Genomic DNA, 20,459 nt, shown 5'->3' on the forward strand with positions numbered 1-20,459 from the left:
GCTCTCTTCTCTCTCGTCCACTGTCTTTAGTCAGAAGCCACTGGGTCCCAAATAGGCGAGACGTGAGATATCCAAATGTCTCCTGTGGAGACATCCAAGTGACTCTATCCAGTCATTCCACATGTGTACCAAATGTGTAACAAGCATGGTACCCTCTGCTGCTGCTAAGTCGCTTCAGTCGTGTCCGACTCTGTGCGACCCTGTAGATGGCAGCCCACCAGGCTCCTCTGTCCCGGGGATTCTCTAGGCAAGAATACTGGAGTGGGTTGCCATTTCCTTCTCCAATGGTACCCTCAGGCACACCTAAACATTAAGTCCCAAACAGGGAAGGTGGGAGGAAGGGGCGTTGGAAGGGCTCTACCACTGGGACTTCACCAACTCCCAGGAGCGGAAGCAGTCCTGGGTTGGAATACCAGCCTGGCCTTAACTAAGTGCGCATCCTTCAGCAAGTCGCGTATCACTTCCGAGCCTTGGTTTTTCCACCGGCAAAATGGGCACAACGTTCCTGCGTGCGGGCACGTTGTGCGCTAACATTAGCCTCGCCGGGGGCGCGGGGGCGCGGGGGCGCGGGGGCGCGGGGGCGCGGGGGCGCGGGGGCGCGGGGGCGCGGGGGCGCGGGGGCGCGGGGGCGCGGGGGCGCGGGGGCGCGGGGGCGCGGGGGCGCGGGGGCGCGGGGGCGCCGCTGTGCCTGTGGCCGGCGGAGAGGGAGGAGGATCGGCCTCCGCAGCCGGGCTCTCGGCGGCGGCGTCAGCGCCGGAGGGCGGGGCGCGCTCGGGGAGGCGGCTGGAGCTGCGCCGGTGGCGGCTGAGTGCCCGCTAGCCGGCCGGCCTCCGCCGCCCGCTAACTCTCATCCCTGCTTCCCTCCCCCTGCGTCCCCGCGCGAAGATGGCAGCCGACGGGCTGCATGAGAACGAGACGCTGGCGTCGCTCAAGAACGAGGCCGAGAGCCTCAAGGGCAAACTGGAGGAGGAGCGGGCCAAGCTGCACGACGTGGAGTGTGAGTGCGGGCCGCGGCGGGGGCTGCGCGCCGAGAGGCGGGCGGTGGGAAGGAGACCGGCGGGGCGGGTCCGGGGGGGAGCAGGATGGAGCGGGGCGGCCTGGACCTGGAGCCAGGCCCGTGCCACCGCCCTGGATGAGGGCCCGGCGCCCCGGCGCCACTTGAGACGCGGCCCGATCCCCCGGATGCGCTTGTGAGCGGGCCCGAGCTGGACCCTCGCGGGCTCCCAGCCCCTCTTAGAGCCCCTCGCCCGCTGGCGGAGGCCAGCCCGCCTCTGGGCGGAGCAGCTCCTGGCCGCTGTCCTCCTAACGAGGGATCGTGGGACCAGTCACCGTCATTACCTGCCTGGGCGAAGCAAACTGATCTCATTCTTGCCGTTCCCAAGCAGAGCGGGGTGTAGGGGGTTGTCAGGGGAGGCAAGCGCCGCGAGCTCTTGTGGACATGGCCTAGGGGAAACTCCTGGTTTGGGGTTTGGTTTTGGGGGGGTTTTTTGGTTATCATTTTACTTTCTCCATCACTGTTGTCTTTTCTCAGTTTTGCTTTTGTAAGGAACCGGACTCGGATTTAAAATCTCACTTTTCCAATCTGAGGGTGGAGATAGGGAAAGGAAGCAGAGGAGCTTACCAAGCGCGAACCTTTAGTTCATTTGAGGCTGTTCAAGATGCTTTTGTTTGGATGCGATGTGGTTAGCATAAAAGAGGAGCAGCAGTCTTACATTATTAATCACGATTAATCATTATTAATCATTATTAATCATTAATCCATAATTCAGAATCAGCTCTGTGATTTTTATGAGTGAGCAATTAAATAGCCCGGTGACATGACTCCTGGCGGAATCAGCTTCCCTTTACTCTGTCAGATGGTTTATCCCTAGCAGGGCTTGGGCTAAGGCCAAGCTTGGGGAAGTGGCTTTATCTGCTTCTTGTTCAGCCCTGAGGGTGCCAGCTCCCCTTTGCTGAGCTGGGCCTTCCCGAGGTACCCTCGGGCGCACCTAAAGATTGTGCTCCTGCCGTTTTGGCACCACCCTGTCTGCATCCTCTGGAAAAAAAGAATGAGGTTCCTGCTAGGTGCTTTAGCACCTGATTCCTTTCTTTGACAAACCTCTTGATAGAATCTTGACCTGAATCTCAAATATGTTGGGCCTTTGTAGGAGCATCCTTTAAATAGGCAAGCTGAGCCCCTGTATCTTTAAGAAATGTATTCAGTTACAATTAGCTATAATCCCCAAACAAAGTAATTAAGTAAATTGGGAGTTATTTTTCTTAACAAGAAACAGGGTAGACGATCACCTGCTTTGGTTCAAGTGCTCAGTGTGTCTTCAGGAACCCATGCTTCTTTTCTCTCCACTACTTAAGGCACTTGTGTTTGCCCCGTGATTATGATATAACTGCCACAGCGTCCGACATCACCTTTGTATCCAGGGCTGGAAGAAGGGGGAATGTGGGCACCAGCCTCTGTTTCTCCTTCTTTTCAGAAAGGCAAAAGTTTTTTTCAAAAACCTCCTTTCTCCCCAACATATTTCTCTTTGCACTTCATTGGCCAGAACTAGGTCACATGGCTACAGCAAGGGAGACTGAGAAAGGAAGTGAGCTGGGCAGGCTGCCATCCCCAGACAAAGTTGGGTTCTGTTATCAGAGAAGTAGGGAATGGCTGATGGGTCTGTCCCATTTCCCTTTGCAAATTCCTAGGCTCCACAGACAATAGTGATGATGCTCCGAGCTTGGTGTTAGTACCTCTGGGTCATCTGATGTCTCCATTTTACAGATGAGGAAACTGAGGCATAGAGAGTTGAAAGGATTTGCCAAACAATCCCAGCTAGTAAGTAGAGGACCCAGGATTCCAGCCCAGCCTCACTTCAATTTGTTTTATTGTTGTTGTTTGTTTGTTTGTTTTACCAAATACCTTAGGGCTCAGTACAGAGAGCATTCTCTAGAAACTCTCTTACTCAACAGTACAGGCTGCCCACTGGGATATTTTTCAGCCTTTTCTGTGAATCTGGTAAATTGCCCGAGGCAGAGAGATGGTTACAATGCAGTTTTTCAACAGAGAATCCCTGTCCTGCCCAAAATGCAGGGCTCTCAGAAACCAGGGTCAAATCATGAACCCACAGCAGAAGGATTTTTCCCCACCTGTATATGGCAGAATTTTTGAGTAGAAAAAATCAGAAGTCATGTGGCCAGGGTCCTGTTTATTCCCTCTGCAGCTTCCGGACCACTTCTCTTCACTCTCGTGTTAAACCCTTGCTCCACTGAGGCTCTGAGCATTCCGCTGACCTTTCTCTTCCCCTCACCTCTGTTCTCCTGTCTCCTGATCTCCAAGCCAGGCTCCCTCCTTTCTTGAGGACTTTGGCACATGGCTCAAGTCTTCCTTTTGACCCTAAGTCCTGTCCCATCCCTGGTGTCTTCAGGATCCACAAGGGTGACCCTCATCAGACACTGGCCCCTCACTCCATAACAGCCCCCTGGAATCTTATAAACACTCAGCACAGCTCCTCTGACTGCAGTCTCTCCCTTAGAGATCTCCTTGATCTTGGATCGCTGGGCTCTTCCCACTTCCATTCTCTCAGCCTTTTCCTGAGTGTGTGTGTTTTTGCGTTTTGGTGTTGTTATAGGTGACCCTGTAGCCCCTGTCCTGGTCTGGGAAGGGTCTTTAAGCCATAAGCCAAGGTGACCAAGTCATCTTTGTACACCTGGGACTCTCGATTTTATAAAATGGAAAGCGTTGCATTCTGGGGAGACTTTCAGTCCTAGGCAAACTGCAACAGTCGGTCAGCCTTCTGTTTGCTCTGCCTTGCCCAAATTCTTGCCTTAAAAAAGTCAACACGACAAAACTAGAGCATAAACTTGGAGGAAAGTGAACTTAATTCCAGATTCAGTTCTTCAACTGCCTTCCCATTGACCCTCAGACCAGCATCCATACTGTTGGACCCTCATCCCCAGGTCAAACCCTGGGCCAACTCTTAACTACAGGAAGTGGTTCTTATGGGTGACCTAAGGGGAAGCCAGCCTACATCAGACTCCACAGCCCCAGGCCCTGTGCCACTGCTCTGCCTTTCCCCTCACTCCTCCAGCACCTCCTGCTTTTCCCCATCATCACCTTCATCACCTTCTCATGACCTTCTGATTACCTTCCCCCCTGAGTAGGTGCTTCCTCACTTGATTCTCAGGCATTTTAGAACCATGAGGTGACAGCTTGTATTAGTTTCATGTTGTTTTTGTACAAATTTCCATAAACACAGTGGCTTAAGACAACATAAATTTATTCTCTTACCAGTTCTGGAGGTGAGATGTCTAAAAGTGATCAGAAGGTCTGTGTTCTTTCTGAGGCTTTGTGGCAGAGTCCATTCCTTGTCTTTCCAGCTTCTAGAGGTTGCCTGCATGCCTTGGCTTGTGGCTCCGCATAACTCCAACTCCACTTCTGTCATTACATCTCTTTCTTTGACTTTGACCCCTTTCTCCCTCTTATAAGAACCCTTGTAATTAATTACATTGGACCTCCCTCTATGATCCAGGATACTCTTCCCATTTCAAGATCCCTAACTTCATCACATCGTCAAAGTCCCTTTTGCCACGGAAGCTAGCATATTCACAGGTTCTGGGAATTAGGATGTGAACACCTTTGGGGGGTGCAGCTATCACACAACTCTTAAAACTACAGGGATCACCTGCTTCAACCTCAGTCTTCAAGCACAAAAAGATTTCTTCCCCTCCCAACACCCTTCTCCCCTTTCCTTGTGAATGAAGAAGCAGCCGAAGGTTTAGGGCTTTCCCAGAGGTTATCCAGCTACTCTCAGAGCATATGGAGAGTAGACACCAGGCTCCTAGTAGCTCTCCTTCTCACCATACTAGGCCATCTCTCAGAAAGCTGAGATTCACATTAAAAAGGGGGAAAAAAACTAAGTCTGTGTGTATATTGAAAGTTGTCAATATGAAGTAAATAAACCAAAGTGCCCAACAGTGTATATAATATGGTCTTATTAGCTTAAACAAGAGATGCTTGTATATGCATTAAATGTGTGGCAGGATACATAGGAGATGTTAACTCCAGAGAAGGGAGTAGAGGGGGATGTAGAGGTACTCTTAACTTTATACCCATTAGTGTATTTACTGCTTTTGTAATCAAAAATGAATACTGGAATGAGAGTTAAGATCAAGGGAAAAAAAAGGAGAGAGCTCAACTCTAAAGAGTTCTTAATTTGAAATTAAAGTGACAAATGATCTGGAAGACAGGCTGAAAGCAGACAGCAGGAGGGAGACTGTGTTCATTTCAGCCTCCATGTGTGAAGGTCTCGGGGGCCTGTGTGGGGGCTCCATGCAGGTTTCCAGCCCCTTAGGGGAAGATTCTATTTTTGTCTAGGAACAGAATAACCCAAAAAAAGAGATTTATGTAACATCTCTAGGTACAAATCCAGACAAAATATGGGAAACCGCAGGGTTTATCACCTGATGCTATTCAGTTTTCTATCTGTTCTAAATATAACATTGTGAAAGGTTTTATTCTCAAAAGCTCCATGGCTGGAGCCTTGGACTATTCTGATGTTCCCGTGTTAGGAAAACCGTATTTCTGGATTCAGTTGCTCAGTCATGTCCGACTCTTTGCGACCCCATGAACCGCAGCACGCCAGGCCTCCCTGTCCATCACCAACTCCCAGAGTCCACCCAAACCCATGTCCATTGAGTCGGTGATGCCATCCAACCATCTTATCCACTGTCATCCCCTTCTCCTCCTGCCCTCAATCTTTCCCAGCATCAGGGTCTTTTCAAATGAGTCAGCTCTTCGCATCAGGTGGCCAAAGTATTGGAGTTTCAGCTTCCAATGAACACCCAGGACTGATCTCCTTTAAGACGGACTGGTTGGATCTCCTTGCAGTCCAAGGGACTCTCAAGAGTCTCCTCCAACACCACAGTTCAAAAGCATCAATTCTTCGGCGCTCAGCTTTCTTCACAGTCCAACTCTCACATCCATACATGACCACTGGAAAAACCATAGCCTTGACTCTAAGGACCTTTGTTGGCAAAGTAATGTCTCTGCTTTTTAATATGCTGTCTAGGTTGGTCATAACTTTCCTTCCAAGGAGTAAGCATCTTTTAATTTCATGGCTGCAATTTTGGAGCCCCCCAAAATAAAGTCAGCTACTGTTTCCACTGTTTCTCCATCTATTTGCCATGAAGTGATGGGACCAGATGCCATGATCTTAGTTTTCTGAATGTTGAGCTTTAAGCCAACTTTTTCACTCTGGATTAGTCTGAAGCAAATTTATTGATTGACTTTTTCCATGTTCTAAGGAAATATGCCATGTGCACTGAGTCTTAAAAAAGTGAGTTTCCCAGCAGAGTAATCTGCTTCTGGCTCTTGTGTGTGTGGCCCATTATGTCAGAAGGAGCAGAAAGCAACATTGCCTTTCATTTCCTCACCCCTTCCTCTGGCTAGAATACTGTCATAATAAACTCATGCCACTGTAGCAGATTCAGAAATACAGAAAAACACATCATCCATAAGCCCACCACCCAGAGGTAACCACGTTTAATATCTTGTTGTGTTTTATAGCTTATGTTTTCACTTTTGTGTATGTATTTATAAGCATGCTTGGAATTGTACCAGGTATAGTTTGAGTTTGTTTTTTGTTTGAGCCTAGTTTTAATTTAACCCAATGAATTGACTAGCCCCTTGTATCATTTTTATAGTTGTTTTTAATGTCAGTATTTAAAAATATGATTTAAAATCACATTTTATTCCATCATAAAGGCTCTACCATAATTTAACCCTTCCAACTTTTAATTCAGGATTTCAGAGTAGGTTTTTTGTCTGTGGCTAATTTATGGCTTTTGTTGTTGTTTAGTCGCTAAGTTGTATCTGACTCTCTTGCAACACCATGAACCATATGTAGCCTGCCAGGCCTCTCTGTCCATGGGGTTTCCTAGGCAACAATACTGGAGTGGGTTACTATTTCCTTCTTCAGGGGATCTTCCTGACCCAGGGATCAAACCCATGTCTCCTGCATTGAAGGCAGATTCTTTACCATCTGAGCCACCAGGGAAGCCCAATTTATGGTTTGGGGGCAATTAAAAAATCTCTTACAAACATAAGTGAGGTAAGTAGTTGTAAATGTTTTCCTTCCATTCCAGATGTTTGAAGGTTTTGTATATATCCCACCCCATTCTGCCTTGGGGTAGAGACAGAATGAGTTTTTACGAATTAGCTTTGGTTAAGTTTTCTTGCTTGATTCCTTTCATCTTCTACCAAATTGTGGCCATCACAGAAACTGTATATTGGTGCAAAATTTAGGAAGTTAATCAAGATCACTTAAAAAATAATTCTGTTTTCCTGTTTAAGACCCTTCACTCATCTTTAAACTTATGTTCTATATTTATAATTGATTTCACAGTGTTTATTTTCAAGGAGATTTTAGAGCGTGCTTCCTGTGTGCCAGACTGGAATAGTCTTGCCAACAACCCCATGAGAAAAATGACGTTGCAGGAAGGTGAGCCTCTGCCCATGGATGTGGAGCCGCTGCACGGGGCTGTGACCCAGAGCCCAGGCTCCTGACGGCTCTGCTCCAGTGCATGCTCCAGGGAGATCCAAGCAGAAAGCACCCCATCCTCCTGCCGCTTACCTTCTAGTGGAATTCCTTCCCAGGTTATCATTATATTCTAGAAGTTCTTATTATAGAAACTAGCTGGTTGTCTTCATCATTTCTTTTTTGTTTTTAAAGAAAAAGTTAAGTCCTGAAGGGGTAGTTCATCAGAAGGCAAAGGAGAAACCCCATCTGCCCTGAACCAAGCTCCCACAAATGATTTACAGGACATATTCAGCTCATTTCCAGGTTTTTGTTTTTGTTTTTAATTTCATTAGAAAAATTTTTTTTAAACTCGAATTTAGTGAATGTGAAATTTGGCAGTTAGAAGCAGGATAGAGTGGGTTGGGAGTGAATCTGTGTATAGGAAGAGCAAATGTCATGAGAAAAAATAATTAATAAGTTGGGGTGTGTTCAAATTCATGTTATGTAGGGAGACCTTAGTTTGGTTGGTGAGTCTTTTTTTGGTAAGAGGGACGTTAAATGGCTAGGATTGCCCTAATGCTGAACTGAGGGAAGCAGTGCTAGTACAGATATGAAGTTTCAAAGTAAAATACTAACTAGGATATGCTCACAGCTCTGAGCTGGTGCAACCTTGTGTAAAAGGCTTGTAAAAAATTAGAAAACTTCAGTCTGTTTTTAAATTGCATTCAATATGTTTTTGTGAAGAACATTGCCATAAAAGACTAATGTGCTGTTTGTGGCAATAAAAAATGTGGTGTTTTAGCAGACGCGATGGTGTATTAATTGCCCATTCATGTAGCATTTTATAGTTTAGCAAGCACTTTTAACAACTTGGGTTTTCACAAAGACTTTTAACCTGTGTACTCTTTTCTTTCATCATAAAAAAATGGGACAACTAAAAGAAACCAAGACTTCTTGGAGAAGTGGCTGCTTCCAGGGCCAGGGCATGGGGACATGAGCCTGCCAGAAGATGCTCTCAGAGGATGACAGGGTTGTGTGGGAAGGTCTCCAGAGCCTACTTGATGGGGCTCCCACTGAGCAAATCAGGGCCCAGTTGGGCATCAAAATAAATAGTAGCAAAGGATTATAACCTTTTGAGTTGAGTGAGACTCCGTGAGTTCCCTACTAATGTAAATAAATGAATAAATACACTGGGAAGAGGGAACCTTCCTCTGTATACTAGAAGGCCAACTGAAAACTGCAGAAGGAATGGTTTAGAAAAGTCACCACTTGCCAGCCATTGTAATGATTAGGTTCAGGCAAGAATCATTAATGGATGTTAAAAGTGAGGTATTCAAGTTTGAAGGGTAACATGATATGTATGTGCTCTCAGAATACATCCCCACAAAGTACTTTTTCATGACAAAAGGCACAATGGTAACTGTACAGTGGAGAACCATGGCAGATGCCACCTTGACCAGATGATCAGAGTCAACACTGCTGGGGATTGACTAGCAGACAGCAGATGCCTCCTGGTGGGACAGATGCACGGGGAGGACCTTATCGCTGGTCTGCAGTGTTCCTGCCAGTGTCCTTTACCCAAAGCTTATTTGGAAGAAGCATCAGACAAGCCCAGCTGGGGAACAAAATCACTGGAGACAAAAGAAAATGACCACTGAATGCAACATGTGATCTTAGGTTTTCTTTTGCTATAGAGATATTGTTGGGACAATGGAGACCGTCTCAGTAAGGTCTATAGATTAGACATAGGGTTGTGTCTGTTCTCTGACTTTGATTATTATACAGTAGTTATGTAAGAAAGTTCCTTGTTTTGGGGAAATACACATGGAAGTGTTTAGAGAGAAGGAAGGGAAGAGGCGAGGGAAGAAGGAAGGGTTTCCCGAGAAGGGGCACTGTTGTCACAAGGCTTACTACAGAGTCAGCCCCTCAGTCCAGGCTTCCAGTGAGGGAGGTGGGCACTTCCCCAGTGAGGAAGGAAGAGGCCAGTGCCTTGTCTCTCTCCACCCCTGATGCTTTGTCGGCACTGTAGGTTTTCAGTAAATCCATGGGGTACTGTTTGCTGGGTTGGTCAATTCGTTCTTTCCAGCAGCACGTGGAGGGGACACCAGCCACGTCCCAGGCCTGAGCCAGGCATGGGGGGACCAGAGAGGACACACCGGGCCTGCTGTTGAACAGGTGGATGCACATCCCGGCATCTGCTGGGGCTGTTTCTGTAAAGTCACTTGTCCTTGTGATGGGAAAGGAGTACGTGAGAGAGCCAGAAGCCCCTTCTTCGCTCCCAGTTAGTTGTATGAACTGGTATTAGCCGGATAACCTCCGGGAGCCTCAGTCTCCTCGCCCACTAGTGGGAATAGCGACCTCACTCCACTACCTCCCCCCACATTGCAGAGCTGTGGCCTTTCAGTGGGAGAATTCTGTGTCAAGCTTTGCAGATAGAAGGCAGTCCTGTCCTCAGTCCCTCAACCTGCATATATGGATGGAGGCGCTTGGAAAAACATAGGGTCTTTTTTAATGAAGCATAGTTGATACCTGATATTAAGTAAGTTATAAACATAGAGTCTTAAACCTACAGAAAATGACAACATGTCTCTACCTTCTGTGTTTTGTGTGTGCTTGTTGCTCAGTTGTGTCCAACTCTTTGCGACCGTTTGGACTGGAGCCTGCCAGGCTCCTCTGTCTATGGGATTCTCTAGTGACGAATACTGGAGTGGGTTGCTGTTTCCTCCTCCAGGGGATCTTCCCGACCCCGGGATTGAACCTGCATCTGCCATGTCTCCTGCAATGCAGGCAGATTCTTCACCCACTGAGCTATGGGGGCTGAGCTTGAAAGAGAGAGCATCTCGAGTCATGAGGGTAAAGTGCAGGAGGAAGAGCCCTGACAGCCTCCCTTTTCCAGTATGTGGCTCAGACCTGGCCCTTGGTCACGGGATTGAGTTCCCCTTGTCCTTGCAGTGCACCAGGTGGCTGAGCACGTGGAAGCCCTGGGGCAGTTTGTCATGAAGACAAGAAGGACCCTCAAAGGCCATGGGAACAAGGTTCTGTGCATGGACTGGTGCAAGGATAAGAGGAGGCTCGTGAGCTCCTCTCAGGTACGTCACACCTGTCGAGTGATGGTGGGCATGATTCTGATTGAAAAGCTGAAGGGAAGGAGCCATCCTTTTCAAAAACCCTCTTAAGACGTTATGACTCTGCCTATTTGCCAAAGGGCACAAGTTACCTCGTTAAGTATTCTCTGGCATGCTTGAGAACTTAACTAATTTGGGTAGATTTGCAATTGGCAGTAACTAAAATATTATAAACTCTGTTTGACAAACCATTCAAAAGTTTTTCTTCCTGAGCATATTTCATGGTCTTATTTGTAAGGGAAACCATTTTTAAATTAGGATGTTTTTCTCCCCCAAGTTGAGGGCATAAGTGAAGTGCCACCGTGGCTACTTTCAGCTTAAGAGTTTAGCAGTTTTTACACCTTAAGTAACAAATTTAAACTATGTATTTTGTGAAGTATAATTTTTGTCATTCAGCTTATATAGGTCACATTGATTTTGCATCCTATGTATTACTTACTAAACTTCTGCATGACAAATTTCCCCCAAGTTCAGCAACTTAATCAGTGGATATTTGGTATCTTATGTGGTTTCTAGGAGTGAAGAATCAGGGGCAGCTCAGCAGGATGGTTCTGGCTCAGGGTGTGTCACAAGGTTCCAGTCAATGCATTGGTTGGGGATGCAGTCATTTGACAGCTCGGCTAAGGCAGAAGCTCATTTCCAAGATGGCTCGCTTACTTGGCTCTTGGCTAGAGGCCTTAGCTCCTCACTGTGTGGACCTCTCCATTAGTCTGCTCATGACGTGGTAGCTGGCCTCCCACAGCAACAGAAGGAGACAGAAGCAGAAGCCATGCTGTGTTTGATGACCTGGCCTCAGCAGTGACATCCCCTACCTTTTGCTGTATGCCACTGGTCCCACAGACCAACCCTGATATAACGAGGGAGGGGCCTGGACAAGGACATGTCTCTCAGGAGGCTGACTACATCGCTTAGTGCTTTTTATGTCTATATTGGTGTTAACATGCATTGAACCACACACTGAGGTCATATATTTTTTTGGCTGGTTTAGCCCCTGGCTCCTGCCACTTCCTTTAGTCCAGATTTTTCAAAGGAAAATTTGGTTTTTGTTTATAGCTCTTATAAATATTAAAACAGTGGGGAAAAAAGTGAAAGTGTTAGTCAGTCAGTCATGTCCGACTCTTTGAGACGCTATGGACTATAGCCCGTCAGGCTCCTCTGTCCAGGCAAGAATACTGGAGTGGGTAGCCATTCCCTTCTCCAGGGGGATCTTTCCAACCCAGGGATCTAATCTGGGTCCCTTGCATTGCAGGCAGGTTCTTTACCATCTGAACCACCAGGGAGGTACATATTCTAAATAATCCATGAGCTCTAATATCCATGTCGTTACAGTATAGGACAGGTGTTATAAACCTCCTGTATTACCTACAAATCTAGTATATCATATTGCATGTGCTTTGTAATTTATTAGTTATGTATTTGACTGGAAATGAGAGCAAAGACAAGTTTTTACTCCTACCACCCTGTCATAGTCGGTATTATTTTAGAGCACTTCTTTCTAGGCTTATTTTTCCCAAATGCTCCATTTTACAAAGGGGTTGTTCAGATGTCTGTGTTGCTGCCTAGCCTTTTAGACTTTTTTTAATCCTTAAAAGAACACCATCTGTTGAATTTCTGTCACTCTGTACTGCTCTCACTAGAAAGGGAGGGAGGGGCGGAGGGCTGCGTCGGCACCTGGACTGCAGAGGGCGTCTGGAGGTGGGTGGAGGTGGGGAGCAGCAAAAGGGCGCTGGAACAGACTCTGAGTGACTCAGAGCAGCCTTTCTCCCCTAAAAGGCAGGCGATTCATCCGCCTGACTGTGTGGGTGGGGGTTTGGGGTGGAGGCTCCGTCTCTCCAGGTACATAGGTCCCTGGTACGTACATCTGTGCTCATGGAGGGACCACATTTAGTTCTGAGACTGATTTTAGCCTCATGGGTGCCTCTGTCTCTCCAGAGCACACAGTGGGTGGGTGGTGGGGCCAGGCAGCCCACTTGTGCGCTGGAGGAAGCCTCTGAAGGGGGCGCTGACTTGGGCAATGTACCAAGTCTCTATCCCCACCCTAGCAAGCAGGGGCTCCAGACCCCACCCCACCCCCAGCTCTCTTCTCTGCTCTGTTATCTAATCCACCCAAACTTTGTGTTTGGACCTTTAGTTGGAGAAATGAGACTAGAAGAACCAACGTGCTTAGGAGTCTTAAAAGACTCCGAACTGCCGGCTTTGACCTTGACCACGACTCCTCAGCCCCACGCAGCATGATCTCAGCATCAGATGTAGTGAATCAAGCCACTGTGTCACTTTAGTTCATCAGACCTTGCTGGTGTCCCTAAGTGGCAAATCACCAGATTTGGCTCCAGATGGCTTGAGTGATTAATAAAAAATCCAGCCCACCACAGAGGCTGCAGAGTCTCCATCCCTGAGGATTGCACATCCTCCACCCATGTGCTGGAGGAAATCTACTCGGCCATTCTCCTCCACTGCTGGCCGGAGCCTGGGGGCCCGGACCACCCGCACACCACATTCTGGGCAGATGACTGCGCTGTAGGGACTGGGGCTCATGTGGGTTTATCTCTGGTGAGTTTGTATTATATGGATGAGATCATAGCCCCTCCCCACACCCCCAGTGAGGGCTGCAGCAGTGGCGGCAGTGAACGTGGCCACATTGTCCATGGCATCGCCAGCCCAGAGCTCAAGTGGGAGTGCTCTGTGTTTCCTGAACAGCTGCCCATGGGGGTCCCCACCATCATAGGTGTGAGTCCCATGTTTGCGGCATAGGTGTGGTAGGTGTGAAATGTCAGGATAGGGGATGTTCCTGAGCACCTGGAGAAGTCAGACTGAGCTCAGAACTGCTCCACAGCTTCCATACGGGGTTGGGGGGACCAGGAGTGGGGTGGGCTCTTATACAGTCCTACCGGGAATGTAGACTCCAAGGTGAGTGGTCGAGAGGAGAGACTGGTGGGGAGGGTGAGGAGACGGAGACAATTAGTGGCTGTTAGGCATCTGACGGAGAAGGCAATGGCACCCTGCTCCAGTACTCTTGCCTGGAAAATCCCATGGACGGAGGAGCCTGGTAGGCTACAGTCCACGGGGTCGCTAAGAGTCGGACGACTGAGCGACTTCACTTTCACTTTTCCCTTTAATGCACTGGAGAAGGAAACGGCAACCCACTCCAGTATTCTTGCCTGGAGAATCCCAGGGACGGTGGAGCCTGGTGGGCTGCCGTCTATGGGGTCACACAGAGTCGGACACGACTGAAGCGACTTAGCAGCAGCAGCAGCAGGCATCTGAAGGTCATTTCAGGTTTACCTCATCCTTGTATAACTCACTGACATTTGGGGTATGGTGGTGATGAGAGTTTACCAACAGTTTGTGCTTGGTTTATAAATGGTAGAAAAAAGTGTCTGAGCATTGCTTTCTGTCATTGTATCTGTGCGAGGGATGCAGGGTTTAGAACTGAGCCTTGCACCAGGCTGGGAAGTGTAGCCCATCTGTTCCTGTTTCCTCAAGGGCGCATTGTAGGGTCTTGATTGTCCAGACACTTGCTCTGGTTTTCCAAGCAGTTCTTAGCAGTTCACCTGTTAAGTCTTATTGACAATCCTTAAACTGTTTACTCTTTTTTGTTTTTGTTTTGTTTCTCTTGAAGTGTAGTTGATATGCAATATTATATGTTACAGGTGTACAGTATAGTGATGTACAATTTTTAAAGGTTGTATGCTCCATTTATAGTTATTATAGTTATCGGCTATATTCTGTATGTTGTACAATATATCCTTGTTGTTTATTTTATACATAACAGTTTGTACCTCTTTTTTAAATGTTTTTTATTGTGGTAAAAGTCACATAATATAAAACATACTATTTTAACCAGATTTAAAATAGTATGTATAGTATGTATAGTTCAGTGGCACTAAGTACACTCACACAGTTGTGCAATTCTCACCCTCATCCATCTCCCAAATTTTTCATTTTCCTAAACTGAAACTTTTCCTGTTAAACACTTAACTCCCCACTCCCCATCCCAGCCCACCCCCAACCCCTGGCATCTAGCAATGTAACAGTTTGTACCTCTTCCTCCCTGCCCCTATGCTGCCCCTCCCCCCACCATCTCCCCAGTGGTGATCACTAGTTTGTTGAACTCTTGACTCTTTTCCTCCAGGATGGGAAAGTGATCGTGTGGGATTCCTTCACCACTAACAAGGTAAGGCATTGTCCCCGGCGGGTTGCGGTACTTCAGAATCCCACTCCTGTCCTCATCCTCTCCAAGCATCACACTAATGGTTGCCCTACCCTTCAGGAGCCTACTTGGGGGTATAAACTACACGAAAGCCCATCTGTGTTCAGGTGGCTCAGCAGCCCACTGTAGCATTCATTCCTCTCAAACCCAGCCCTTCGCCTGGAGAAGAGCGTGCAGGGCTAATACGGAGGCTGCTGACATGGAAACAGGAAAGAGTGTGGCCCAGAAGCTTGTCACATTCACACTTGGCTACTGCATTGATGATTTTTCTTCTGATTGATGAGAAGAGATGCCAAATCCCCAGTCTTCTCTTCCGTCTCTGTCTCACTAGACCCCACGGTGGGTGGGCAGCTGAGACTTCAGTGGGATTAAACTGCACTTCATGGGGATGCCATGGAATCTGAGCCCCTTGCAAGTCTGGCGTAGACATGCACTGCTCCAAATGAGACCTAAGTTTAGACTATTAACTAAACGGAAAGGGCAGAATCTCTGTGTAGGTAAGCTTGCGTGCCTGCATTGTGTTGGCATTTACGGTAACAAGTACTGTATATTAAATATGGACTCCAATATTTACTTAGAAAGACAGTCTCCCTTCCACTGTATAAAAAAGAAAACCCATATCTGTCTCAACAGCATCCTTATTGTGCATTATTGAACATGTTCACTAAATGTCATAATAGGCAGTTGGTCTGGTCAAGAACCATCTTGTAGAGCAAAATCCTAAATGGTCACCCCCCTGGGGAATAACAAAAATGACAATATAGCCGTTTGCAGAGGGCTTCCCTATATGTCACTCTGCTTCTCCCAGCACTCCTCAGCATCTTAAGGAGTAGGGGAGTGGGTATGCTTCCATTTAAGCCATAGCATGGCAGAAAGCACACGCCACCTGGTTTCTGGGGAGCTGTGGTGTTGCCACTGGAGGCCCCTGGCAGGGCACGTAGTCACTGCTGGTCAGCAGAAGGGCTGGATGCCCCATGCTGAGAGTGGCCACCTCACCTCCTTGGTGACACCCTGAGGCTATTCATGGTGTCCAAAGGGCGGCTAGACTGGGAGTGACAGCAGAATCTTGACAGGAGTATCAGGGCCAATGTCTCCCCACAAAAACACAGAGGATCATAACAGGAAAGAAGACCAGCACTTGAATGTGCTTTAGAAACCATCTAGTCCCATCTTCTCCCTTGCCAGGTGGAGAGGGAAACTGAGGTAGGACAGATAGCCAGCCTGTGTGAGGCTGCATGTACCACTGGTGTCAGGACCGGGACCAGGGCCCATGGCCCCCGGGGAAATAAGGCCACAGACTCAGAAGTTTTTTAAGTGTGCCTTGGTTGCTTATCTGTGTATGCAGGAGAATATGAGTGACTCAGACCCCAGCCAGAATCTGAGGACTTTCGTGTCCTCTTAATGCTTCCATTTTACTGGTTCCCTTTTCTCCCTCCACTCCACCTCCCCACCCTCACCCACATTCCTGCCTGGAATGGTTTAGGACCCACAGGGGACAGAGGCTCTCATATACTCACTCGCAAGTAAACAAACTTACACATATAAAAAGTCAAGAGTATGTTTTAAAAATAGCATCTGAGTAAATAAGATGAAGTATGTGTGTGTGTGTGTGTGTATATATCTGAAATGAAATTTGGATAGTCTTTTTCAAAGAAAATGAGCCCCAGTATTCATTCAGAACAACATGGGGAGTATAGCAGTAAGAAAGAAGATGTTAAGGATATCTTTTTGCTAGGTGAGATTTTTAACTTGTAGAATATATGATATAAGGCTTGGATGATTATTGGAGAGCTGAGTCTCCTCACCAGTCTCAGCCCCTTTGAAACTGGAATGTAATTTGGTAGATGGCTCAGTGATTTTACTTGTTAAAAGCTGACATTTGTGTAGAAGCAACCTCATTTATTCTAAGCACTGTGTGCGCTATGTTTCAGGAGCATGCAGTCACAATGCCCTGCACGTGGGTGATGGCATGTGCATACGCCCCATCAGGATGTGCCATTGCATGTGGGTAAGTAGGGGAGACAGCAGCCTTTCATATGTCCTGTTAGCCATAAAACACTGTTCTATAAACAAAACATATAGATAAGAACTTGTAATTTTTGTTGATTGTTTAAGCATTGTGTAATCCTCCTTGAATTTTATCAAGGAAAAAAAAACTGCAGAATGTCTTCCATAATTTATTTTCATTACGGATTGACATTAGTGTAAGTTTAAAATCTATTCTCTCTGCTCTCAGATGCTTTGGCAGGGGCCACAAATTTGTGTGGATACTTTGGAAAGCATATTGGTAATATGTATTCAAAGCCTTGAAAAATTTATGACCATTGATCTAGTGATTCCACATCTAAGAACTTGTTTGAAAGAAATATAGAAAAAAACATATGAGCAATAACATTTATTGTATTGTTATTTAAAATAATGCAAAGAAGGGGAAACAGTACGCCCACCAAAGGAAATTAAGTGAATGGTGGTACATGAATTGAATGGAATATTATGCAGCTGTTAAAAAGGAAATTCTTAATGACAGTAAGTGAAAAGAGCATCAAGATGAATAGGAATATTGTGCCTTAATCTGTTTTTCTTGTGCTCAGTTTAACAGAGTTGGCAGTGAGAATTGCAACCACTATAATTCCCTGTCCTTGTGTTAATTCTGGACCATTCAAAGTATTTCTATAGTAGGAGCTCAGCCATGTTTAGAGAAGTGTCAGCATAAAGGCTGTGATGAACTATGCCAAAATGCAAGTGTAGTTCTCCTGGATGTTGAGACTATGGGTGTTTTTCTCTTTGTCACAATTGTGTCTATTTTCAGTTTTTTAAAGCATATGTTATTTTTATAATCAAGAGAAAAGGGTTTTATTTCAAATATGAAAATGCTGGACCTCCAAGTAAAAACTTTGGAGCCTTCTCCAGCCAGGGTCACCCCAGCCATCACTCCCCACATCTTCTCTGTCTAGACTGTTGCTTTGGGGCAACTTCCCACTCTCTCCACTTGTTGAGATCCCTCTAGAGACCCTGCTTACATACATGCATTTCATATTTTCCCATTTTTTAAATAACTCAGAAGTAGATTGTGTCATTTTATAACTGGATGGCAATATTTATATAAACTGTATACCCATGTACTTCCTAAAAGGATATGAAGTGACCACAATGAAAGATATAGGTATAAATATAGATGTGAACACACATACATGTTTAACACATTTATATACATATGACACAGTTATAAGGTAGGTGTGAAGGAGTTCGGACAGCTCAGCAGTTACATGGCATAACCCCCACTGGACTCCCCTCAATTTCACATAGGCACAGGGTCATGCCCAAAAATTACCATCAGGCTCAGTAATTAACTAGAACACCCCACTGAACTCAGGAAAGTGCTATACTTAACGCTCACAGTTTCATCACAGTGAAAGGATACAAATTAGAAGCAGCCAAAGGAGGAGATGCACAGGGCACAGTCCAGGAGGGGTCTAAACGTGGAGCGTCCAGTCATCCCCTCCCTGTGAAGTCACATGGCCTTCCTTCCTCTTGCATCACACTGCAGAACTTTTCTGCTTCGCATAGCATTACAACTAATCCTAAGTGTGAGTATCCCAACAGAGCTGCAGCAGTGACCCTGAAGCTTCAGAACAGGAGAACATATTTCACCTCGAGGGTCAGGGAAGCCCAGTCTGGAGCATGCTTGTCCGTTGTCACAGCCAAGTGCCAATTGTTCTCACCCACACGATCTATAAACAAGCTTGCCAAGGCCAGTCACTGGTCATAAACTAGCCAGGCCTACACCTGTACCTCCAAGCAATTAGAAAGGCACAGGGCCTCAGAAGAGAGTGCCCTTCCCAAATGTCATTCCCCACTAAATAGAAGCACGGCTCCTTGGAGTCAGTCTGGGCAGGAAGAGAATAAAGCAAGCTGAGGGTGTTTCCTTGTTCTAGGAAGCAAGGGAACATTCAGTCATATCACTGGAGTCGTATCAAATGGAAAACAAGACCTGCTTGAAGGGGCCCCCAATGTCCAAATTTGGGTTAATTTCAGCATCACATGAAATGATGATAGTAATGGATCTTAACACTTTTGACATGCCTTCCTCACTAAGTTTGATCATTTTTGGTTTTTGATTTAGTGAGAGACGTGCAATGCTTCCTTTCACTTAAACACTTGGAGGCCGTTATAGAGTTAATAACTGGCCTAATTTCATTATTGTTGTGTCTCAGAAAATAGGGAGGGCTGAGGGGAGGAAGAGAGATGGAGGAACAGCTGAGCAGTGGAGCAGTCAGAACACATGCAGCATTTATTGATTAAGTTCACCATTGTAAATGGGCACAGTTTGTGGCATTCCTAAACCATTACAGTAATAACATCAGAGATCACTGATCACTATAAAAAATGTAATAACAATGAAAAAGTTTGTAATTTTGTGAGAATTACGAAAATGGGACACAGAGACATGAAGTGAGCAAATTGCTGTTGGAAAAATTACGCTGATAGACTTGCTTGCGGCAGGGTTGCCACTAACCTTCAATTTGTAAAAAATGCAATAAAGCAAAATGCAGTAAAACAAAGTATGTGTGTAATCACCAGCAAGTCACCCTTACTGTGGGAAGATCTTGTGGTCCCCACTTTGACCAAGTAATCAAAGTTGGCACTACCAATCTTGGGATGAGAGGCATGGCAAGCCTCCTAAAGTGAAGCAGTAAGAAAGAAATACACAGTATCACCTTTATATATCACATTTATATTATTGCTAAAAATGTTATACTTAAATGTAATATTAATAAAAGTGAAAGTGTTAGTGGCTCTGTCATGTCCAGCTCTTTGTGACTCCGTGGACTGTAGCCCACCAGCCTCCTCTGTCCCTGGAATTCTCCAGGCAAGAATACTGGAGTGGGTGGCCATTCCCAACATGAGAAATCCAAACTGGGTGAAATTCTGTAAGACAACTGACCTAATGAAGTCTCTCATTATAAACAGTCAAAAACTGTCTGTCCTCCATTAAAAGATCTTGTTGTTTAGTCACTCAGTCGTGTCCAACTCTTTGCAACCCCATGGACTGCAGCCCCCCAGGCTCTTCTTTCCCTGGGATTCTCCAGGCAAGAATACTGGAGTGGGTTGCCATTTCCTTTGCCATTAAAAGATCTTTAAAAGATATAAAAACAGAATGTGATGTGTAGACCTTTTGGGGCTTTGGATCCTTGAGACAGTTGGGAAATTGAATATGGATGGCTTACTACATGGTGTTATGGAATTTTTGTTAGTTTTCTCAGATGTGATAATGAGTTAGTGATTATAAAGAAATGTTTTTATTTTTAGGAGATGTAATTTGAAGACTGAAGTATTTAGATGTAGTATGTCATATCTGCAACTTGCATTCAAATGGTTCAGAATTTGATCCCACAAATGCGACAAAATGTTAAGTTAGTGAATCCATGTGAAGGGATCTGGGAGTTTGTTGTACTATTTTTCTTTCAGTTTTACTATCCATTTTAAAATCTTCAAAGTCAACGTTTAGGGATAGGTTACAACATATAATACTGCCAAAGGAAAACATTTTGAAAGCGTGTGTGAATGAGAAAGTATACACATGTTCCATCACCCTGTATTAACATTTGACACGTCTGTCTTTCCCTG

At 46.0% G+C, this 20,459-nt stretch overlaps 1 protein-coding gene across 6 annotated transcripts in view; it reads left to right on the forward strand.

Annotated features, from left to right (window-relative positions):
- The first annotated feature begins 762 nt into the window (after nt 1-762).
- GNB5 (G protein subunit beta 5) overlaps nt 763-20,459 on the forward strand; it is a 32,045-nt gene continuing 12,348 nt past the window's right edge. For 4 of the 6 annotated variants that reach the window (XM_081508192.1, XM_081508193.1, XM_081508194.1 and 1 more), the window contains exons 1-4: nt 763-997; nt 10,449-10,585; nt 14,754-14,795; nt 16,763-16,839. In XM_081508192.1, the coding sequence (XP_081364318.1) occupies nt 886-997; nt 10,449-10,585; nt 14,754-14,795; nt 16,763-16,839 (368 nt within the window). In that variant the 5' untranslated portion in view covers nt 763-885. The remainder of the gene's footprint in view (nt 998-10,448; nt 10,586-14,753; nt 14,796-16,762; nt 16,840-20,459) is intronic. The other 2 variants (XM_081508195.1, XM_081508197.1) reach the window with 1 other exon arrangement.

This window comes from Giraffa tippelskirchi, chromosome 7 (assembly GCF_054371585.1).
Source record: "Giraffa tippelskirchi isolate mGirTip1 chromosome 7, T2T-mGirTip1v1.2.pri, whole genome shotgun sequence".
NCBI classification, from domain to species: domain Eukaryota; kingdom Metazoa; phylum Chordata; class Mammalia; order Artiodactyla; family Giraffidae; genus Giraffa; species Giraffa tippelskirchi.